This window comes from Coturnix japonica, chromosome 7 (genome assembly GCF_001577835.2).
Source record: "Coturnix japonica isolate 7356 chromosome 7, Coturnix japonica 2.1, whole genome shotgun sequence".
Classification (NCBI taxonomy): Eukaryota; Metazoa; Chordata; class Aves; order Galliformes; family Phasianidae; genus Coturnix; species Coturnix japonica.
Window position 1 is genome coordinate 20,582,215 of NC_029522.1, and position 8,731 is coordinate 20,590,945.

At 44.7% G+C, this 8,731-nt stretch overlaps 1 protein-coding gene across 1 annotated transcript in view; it reads right to left on the reverse strand.

Annotated features, from left to right (window-relative positions):
• SLC15A2 (solute carrier family 15 member 2) overlaps nt 1–6,163 on the reverse strand; it is a gene marked incomplete at its 5' end in the record, with an annotated part of 39,740 nt that extends 33,577 nt beyond the window's left edge. The window contains 2 exons of the mRNA XM_032445808.1: nt 2,576–2,723; nt 5,963–6,163. Of these exons, the coding sequence (XP_032301699.1) occupies nt 2,576–2,723; nt 5,963–6,163 (349 nt within the window). The remainder of the gene's footprint in view (nt 1–2,575; nt 2,724–5,962) is intronic.
• Nucleotides 6,164–8,731: the final 2,568 nt, after the last annotated feature.

An 8,731-nucleotide genomic window follows, 5' to 3' on the forward strand; every position in this document is an offset into this window, starting at 1 on the left:
GCTTTAAGCTGGGGTGCTCACCGGTGGTATTAGAGTAAAGGGATGGGGGGCCTGGCATTAAACAAGGGTTCCCACGCTAAAGAACCGGGGCTTGTTTTTCAGGTGCCTTGGCACTTTTCATTTGGGAAAACTAAGAACAGATTTGTAAGCTTTGAGTGGAAGTTTTTGGATTGTCAATAAAAAAAAATAGTTAAAGCCCCAATTTTCCAGACAAGGTTTTTGAGAAGTTGCATAGGGCTCTTTTGTTTGGATTTGTTTTAAATTGAATTGGGAAATTGTCCCCTATAGCTTGTCCAGCATTCTTTGGGATATTGGAAATAAGCTTTGGCCGTGGCGGGCTGAAAAGGGCTCTGGCTGGCTCAGATAAATGCAGTGGTTGCAGTTTGGTGTAACTGAAGGTGCGCTAGAGGTGGGACTGAGGGGCAGTTGACCACTGAGGAAGTAAAAGCAGCTCTCTTGGGTGTGCTGGGGGATGGGCAGCAGTTTCAGGGGAGGCAGTAAACTCTTGTGATGATAGTATAGATGTAAAAATGCATCTGAAGAGTGTATTTCTGCGTCTCAGGGGATGTTATGTTGCAGCAGAGAGGCAGTTACAATCTTTCCAAAGAAGTTTTCTAGAGCTTAGGGCATAGCAGATGTTGGCTGCTGGCAGTTCTGGAGTCCCTTTGCTGTTTCCTTATGGGGTCCACACCTGCCAGGAGGGTTCATAGGGAAACCCTAACCAAAAGCAAGATGGATGTGTGGCCTCCTTTAGAGACTCCTTTGGAGGTCTCCAACGCTGCCAGGTTAAGCCAGGCATCAGTGAGCCATCCTGGGTTTCAGGACTGGACTTCCTCTTCTGCTTGCCCAGGGTGCCGTGTGGATGTGTTGCTGGGTTTTGATAATAAGATGACTGTTCATGATAAGTCGGAATATGTTCTTACTTTTATTTCCTTTGTAGGTATATTAACCTTCTGTGGGCTTCCCAGTGTAACTGTTACCCTCATCTTCAGCAATATCGCCTTCGAAATCTGTGGTGAATGAGTTCTGTAGAGCGGCTTTTCTCTACTATGCATGGAGAGGGTATGTGGCCCATGGGGGGTAAGAGACTAGTTCTTCTTGGGGTTTCTGGTATATCGATGGGGTCCTGGCGTTCCAGGATCTGCTGTTGTATATGGGGTCGTCGCTCAGGTTGTCTTTCCAAAAATAATAAACTGGTATTCTGGGATATAAAGATTGGTACAGCCACCACTCTTGATGTTGAGCTAGACTGGTTTTTTTTTAAAACGCGACGGGAATTTTGGGGGTGACTAAGAGGACCTTCCCAGTGTTTGGCTTCCAGCTCTGAGAATTTTTTATATCCATTCTTTGGGTCTCCAAACCAGTTTTTCCAAGCATTGTGGATGTCTGTGTTCAAGGTTGTTGGTGTCAATTCTGTGTGGTCTTTTGTAATATGAGATCACTATATGGCCACTCTAATTTTTTGCAATATTAGGATAAATATAGCATAAGTAAAAACAATGTATACACTACAGGTGTTTCGGTGTGTGTGACTTTAAGGGCTAGATAAATTAGTATTATTGTCCAGCTAAAACAATCCAATATGCTATTGAGCAGGGGAATAGCCCTGTATATCCTTTCATACATTACTCTTGCGATGTTGAGCTTTCTCCTGTGTCCATGGGATTATGAGGGAATTAGATCTGAGTAAGGTCCACAGGATTCTTTCCATCAGGCAGTTTGGGCTCCATAGCTGGTACGCAAGTCCTTTTGTTTTCCCTTTGTCACTTTGTGGATTGGTAGCTTCCCTTTGTCTTTAGCCCACCAGAGATGCACATTTACAATTTTATTTATTCTGATTTGTGGTGGGTTTTGCTTTCGCTTCCTTTAGCTGTGTTCCTGACGCTGTGATTTTACATATTAGTTTTTTCCCCAACGGGGATATAATGAATCTCTTTCCCACTGCGGTGTATCCATGGCCCCGCCTTTTTCTCGCGTGCGGCTCTTGTTATTTATTCACAGAGGAGCCCTGTTCATTGGAAAGCCATATGGCGCAAGAGAACTCATGAATTGATGTGCATCTCTGTGGGTAAGCAGGAAGCTACATCACAGTGACAAGGAAAACAAGGACTTGCGTACCAGCTATGAGCACTGCTGTGGAAAGATCTGTGCTTTCAGATCTATTCCTCATAATCCCTGACACAGGAGAAGCTCAAATGAGGTATGTGAGTATCAGGCTTCCCCTGCTCATAAGCATTTGTGTTTAGCTGGAAAATATATTTTCTAGCTTATCACACCTGAACCTGTAGTTCTGTTTATGCATATTTTCTATTTGCAAATTAGGTGCCTATATGATTCAATTCAAAGACACACAGAATGCACACAACTGAAAGACATCACATGCTGGAAAAACTGGTTTGAGACCAAGAATGATATAAAAAATTCAGACTGGAAGCAACACTGGAGGTCTCTAGTCCCAATTCGTGTTTAAAACAGGTCTAGCTTCAACATCAGGGTGTGCTGTTCATGTTTATATCCCAGAATACCAGTTTATTTTGAAAGACAACTGAGACCATATACAGCAGAACTCTGGAACGCCAGGCCATCATATACAGAAACACAAGGATCGGATAGTCTCTTCCCATGGGCCACATACCTCTCATGCCATAGTAGGAGAAGCGCTCACAGAACTCATTCACCACAATGAAGGCGATGCTCAGGGGATAGTTGGAGCCACAGAGTTTCTACAGGAATTAAAGTAGAACATATCAGCTTATTGACAGTTTTCACCCCAGCAACACATCCACACAGCACCTGGGCAGCAGAGAGGAGTCCAGTCTGAAACCCAGGTGCTCAGTGCTGCCTGGCTAACCTGCAGGTTGGACTCAAAGGAGTAAGGAGGCCACACATCCATCTTGCTTTGGTTAGGAGAACAGCAAAGGGACTCCAGAACTGCCAGCAGCCAACATCTGCTATGCCCTAAGCTCTAGAAACTTCTTTGGAAAGATTGTACTGCCTCTCTGCTGCAACATAACATCCCACTGAGACGCAAAATACACCTTCAGATGCATTTTTATCTATACTTCACACAGAGTTACTGCTCTCCCCTGAAACTGCTGCCTCCCCCAGCACCCAGAGAGCTGCTTCTTCCTCAGTGTCAACTGCCCTCAGTCTCTGCACCTCAGTTACACCAAACTGCACCACTGCATTTACTGCAGCAGAGCTTCAGCCACGGCAGCTATTTCATATCCCAAGAATGCTGGCAGAGCTATGGACAATTCAATTCATTAAACAAAAATCAAACAAAAGAGCTATGCACTTCTCAAACCTGTCTGAAATTGGCTACTTTTTTATTGACATCAACTTCACTCAAGCTAAAATCTGCTGTTTCCAAATGAAGTGCAAGGCACCTGAACAGCCAGGTCTTAGCGTGACCTTGTGCAGGCCCCCATCCCTCTACTACCCACGGTGGTCCCAGCTAAGCAGCTGGGAGCTGCTGGAAGCTGCTTATCTCCACTGCCTCCCACCAAGGACAGCAAGATTTCACAGCTCTGCCAATTAGTGGGAGAGACAGGCTGGCCATACATGGGGTGAGGGACGGGGGTGTAATACTGTCATCTGCATTTACATCCAAAGTTTTAAACAGCCGTGGTATGGTGAGATGAACTCTTCGTATGCATTTCTGTACCTTGTGTCAGAAGTAATGAATTCCTCTATTACTTCCCAGAGTCTCAAATGCAAACACAGATAAGAAGATAGATGTGTTTATTGAGGTTTATTCCACCACGAGACTTGAGCTTATTTGGATTCCCAAAGCAATGCCTCCTAGGTTAGATGACTAGCTAATCATGGTGTCTCACTCAAGATTATACGAGGACCACAGAAGAGAAGAAACTGTTTGCTAAATAAAATAAAAACAAAAACAACACAACACTGTAACTAAACCCATTTCCATTCCCTAACCCAGTATCTGTGATATTTTTGTGATTTTTGAAATACTTTCCTCTCACTATTCATGGAATGCCTTGTTATTAAGAAACCCTTGGACTCTTGGGTTCACTTGAATAAAGATGTAATTATCCATTTCATTTATCGTTTGTGCTGAAGCTGTCGTGCTCAGCATATGGCTACCAAGACAGAGTGCACAGAGGGTGCTCCCTTGGAAACTGGACCCAGGGCTCCTGCTTTTAGACCAGCCTGAAAAATGGCAGTATATAGAAGCTGCAAATGCACAAATGCACAATGCTCTCCCGCAACACGTTCTTAATATTATAGAGGAAAAGCCATAAGGAGGAAATAATGCTTCCTCTGGTTACTTTGTGGCATTTTTTGAACTTGGAAATAAAATGACATAACAGGGATATCTTTCTTCCACTCTTTCCCAGACCTCGTTGTCAGTACTCTGATAATTAATAGCATTTGATGCAGATACAGAGTGGGACTCCACAAAGCCAAGGCAGCCAGGTGTAGGGAAAGCTGCTGCCTGAAATCACTGCTCCGTGCACAAACCCTGCAGGATCTGTGTGCATCAGTAGGAGGTACAACGTGCCATGCTGTGACCTGTAGTGACAGAAACCCTGGCAGTGGCTCCTGCTCTGGGATGGGCACCTCCAACACATCAGTGTCTGCAAGCAGGAAAAGGGGAGCAAGAAGAGAGACTGTACAGCTAAACCTGCCCCAGTGCCTGAGCCAGCACCTTAAGTAACTGCTTACAAATGCTGAGCAAGGGACTTACAAGCAGGGACACTTTCGTCTGGCCTGGACGCTGTGAGACAGCATCAGCGCACACAGAAACACTCAGGTGCTCTCTCTGCTACATCACTGACCTGCATGGGGCCTGCCTGGACATCCAAAAGTGGGCAACCTTCATCCATGGGAAGAGCCAGCTGCAGTTTGCTCACTTTTGCAGAGGAGGACCTTGCTCAGCAGATAGCCCCAGCAAAAGCAAAGAGGCTAAACCTGGATTGACGATCACACAGCTACACTGCTGTGCTTAGCTAACCACTGTAAGCCTGGGATGTGCAGGATTATGGAGCTCTTAGAAATATTGTGGAAGTTGATAGATCTGTGTCTTCAAGAAGAAAAAAAAAAAAAAAAAAAAAAAAAAAAAAAAGAGAGAGAGAGAGAGAGAGAGAGAGAGAAAATAAGGGATCCCTTAAAGTGCCAGTGGCAGAGTTGTTTGCTTTCACTTCTCTCTCTTGCTGATCAGCTGCAAAATAGGACTAAGATTAGTATTTCACATGAGCTCTGAATACCAATAATTAATGCCTGCACAGTACTTAAAACAGTCAGCTAAATATCTAGCTTGCTTATGACATAACTGGCTGCAAGAGCAATTACTACCACACTGTCCTGTGAATCAAAGCACGTGCAAAACAAGCCTCTTTCTTACCAAAGCCAATATAGTGTACGGTATTTAGTGTCAAGCCCTCAGCTGGAACTAGCCTGAAAACCTACACAAACGCAAGAGCTGCAAGGTAAGCAAACAATGAATCTGGCTTAACTCACAGCCAAAGACGTAAAGCTGAGGCTCTGGGACACACATCAGTGGCCTGTCCAAAGTCCCCATCCCTCCTCCTGCTTAGCAGCACCTGGAAACCTGTCTCAATGGTCTCACCAAAGGAAGCAAACGCACAACCCAGCTCCCTCCTACCCATGCATGACAGCTCCCTGCAATTGACAGAAGGAAGTCCTTTCCCACAAGGAAAGGAGCATTCAGGAAAAAGGCAGCAATGCAAACCCTCACTTTTATTTTTCCCCAAGGATGCAGTTCATTTTTACACTTTAAGCTGCCCTTTGTCAACTTAATCAGGTTAGTGGAGGGAATTTTTGCATGGAGTTGTTAACGCTTACTTCAACCCTCTGCAAGAAAGGGTGTTTGTCTCTAGCCAGAGCACAAAAGAGGAAAGAACAGAGAGATCTTGCAATGTTTAGAGCAAGCTGAGCAGAAAGCATAGCAAAGTAAATGAGCTGTAACACTCACCGGAGATTTTTTCTGAACAGGGAAATCTCCTTTGGGGGGATCATCTCCTGCAGAAATAAAAGTGAACAAACTTTCCTTGGATTCGTTTCTCTGAAAAGTGTTCATCTCCCCTCTCGCCTCGTCTCCCACCGTGCTCTGTGGCCGTGGTGAGTTGACTGGGAAGATTTCCAACCTCAGGCATGAAGTTTGATTCAGTTTGAGTTAACCCTAATTGAGCACATTTCTGCGGCCAGGGCAGAAAGGGGAGGGATGCCATAAAGAAGACAACAGCAGAGCTCAGGAAGAGCTGGGGAGTGCAGCTTAAACCTTCTGCAGGTTGGGGCTGTGAGCACTTTGTAGCACAGACCTCCAGTTTGCTTGGCATGCTCCCAGCTGTCTTACACACATCAACCCAGCACAGCCCCGTATGCTGCACAGATGTGAGACGAATAAAAATCCAGGGTCCCAGAGACCTCTAGAGCCTGCTGATTTAGGAGAAAAGCATCAATCTGTCCTCCATTGTGGTAATGTCAGGTTCATTCCACAGGGGTCCCGCTCCACTGAAAAATCATGTTACTCCAAGTCATAACCACTGAAACACTCATCACCTTAGACACTGGATGTCATAGGTGCCTGCACGGTATTAAGTCATTTCTTTGCTGTTCCAGGACCAGGGTACATTTCCACACCAACTCCCTGGAACATCCTTGACTTCCCCTATGGGGCAGTTTAATCCTGAGGGCACAGACAGCACCCAGAAGCAGCTTCAAATCCGCTGTAACATCTCCTTATATACAAAGGCCACCTCTGGGATCCCTATGATGCAAATGCTTTCTATGCTGGGTAGGGAGCCCCCGGCTCCCAGCAGGCACCCACCCTGGTGTCCCTCCTCATTTGCCCTTCCCACGGGAATCCAGGGAGCTCCTTATCAGTACTCCCCAGCAATGCCTGCAGTTACAACAAAATTCACAGCCTCAACAATGCCTGCAGTTACAACAAAATTCACAGCCTTCCCATAAACCACCCTGAGTGGCTGCAGCTCTGTGGCATTTTGGGTGCAGTGCAGGGCTTTTTCTTCCCCTTCCATTTGGCTTCTTTAAAAGGCAAATATTCAAAGCAATTTCCCAAATATTCCTCCTGTTTCTTATCAGAAAAAGCACAGATCATACCCAGGATCTGCAGTTGGTACCAGTGTCTCCATAAACTCACCCCTAGCTCCAGCACCAAGTTGCTGCTAGTGCTGGGTATAATGGAGCCAGGTTTGCAGTTGACAAACCAGGAAAGAGGCATCTGCTCATACCACAGATCCTTAGCCTGTCTTCAGTTCTTGCTAACAAGACACAGAGAACATCTCTGTTAAGCCCATTTCACAGGCAAGAATGACTTTAAAGTATATTCAAGGCTAAGAGCAACACAAATAACAGATCATGTGCAAGTTGGTCCTGTCTCCTGCACACCAGGCCAGCATATACTCTTGAGTCCTGTCAATCTGACCCCTTACTGAAGGCAGCAGAAATATTTCCAAGCCAGCTGTTGGTCTCTCTTACTTGCCAAAGCATCTCCAGCCAAGCCTCAGTAGGAGCCTGCTGTGTTCTGCTATGCACAGATGAGCAGGACAAACACAGTGAAGTTTATTAAAGGATTACACAAAAGCAAGACAGGAGAGGTTTCAGCATCCCTCATGCAGGGCTCCCATGCTGATGCAATGTGATGCCTTAATATTATCTTCAGAATCCTGCAGCTATGCTTCCTTTGTGAGTACACAGACCTGTGCTTTACACCAGCTAAATGATTTTTCTAATACTAGCATGAAAAAAAATATATGTATCAGTCAGTAGAATTAACATGCTGCTTGTCAAATACAGTGCAGAGATGTTTAGGCCATTATCTTCTGGAAGGTTTTCTCAGACAGAAAGGGGGGAAAAAAGAATAAAAATGTGTAGTAATAAATAATAAGTCAAAGCAAACAGTGAGAATGAGTTAAGGAGAATATATGTGCAAGCAACTCAGATGCAAGTTGAATAGAACTTGATAGGAGACCTGTGTGGCTGGGATGAGAATTGGAAAGGAATTGTACCACAAATGGAAATAAGGTGACACTTCTGAAGATGAGTACAAACAACAGATCGAGTATGGAGCAATAGAGGCTGAAAAGCTAAGGCACAAAATGAATTATAGCTAGCAGGGGACACAAAAGGCAATAAGAAAAGGTGTTAGAAATGCTGTAATACTGGAGAAAGAGGAAGGAAAATGAAAGTCTTATTGAAACTAGAAAACGAGCAAACAAAGGCTGATCGAGAGAAGCCAGGGAAGTGTGTTCTTTTTGTATGTCTTCAACAAAAGAAAGAAGAAGCCATATACAATATTCAGATGCTTCAGTTGTGCTCAAATTGCTACAGCCTGATCAAATTCACTTCAAGGTGTGGATATTGTTTTTGAACCAACTTCCTTGTAAGAGTCAGAGGTAGCACAAGCTTCACCATTATCTTTAAAAAGGCAAGTGAGGCTTCATGTGAAATATCCATCCAGTGGGCAAACAGGAAATCCCTCTCACAATACTTTCTCACCAAACTGGGAAGGTAGAAAACATGCAGGTTCCCACTTCTCCATGAGCAAAGAGAACAAAAGCACAGCCAGCAGGCTGCTTGCACTTGTGCCCAAAACTGGGATGGAGAATAGGGCATTAACTCAAAATTTTTATGTGGGAGATAACATCTTGTGGCTCTGGAATGAATAAGATGAAATTCAGGAATGGCTGCCAAATGCTACCCCCAGGAAAAATGACACAGA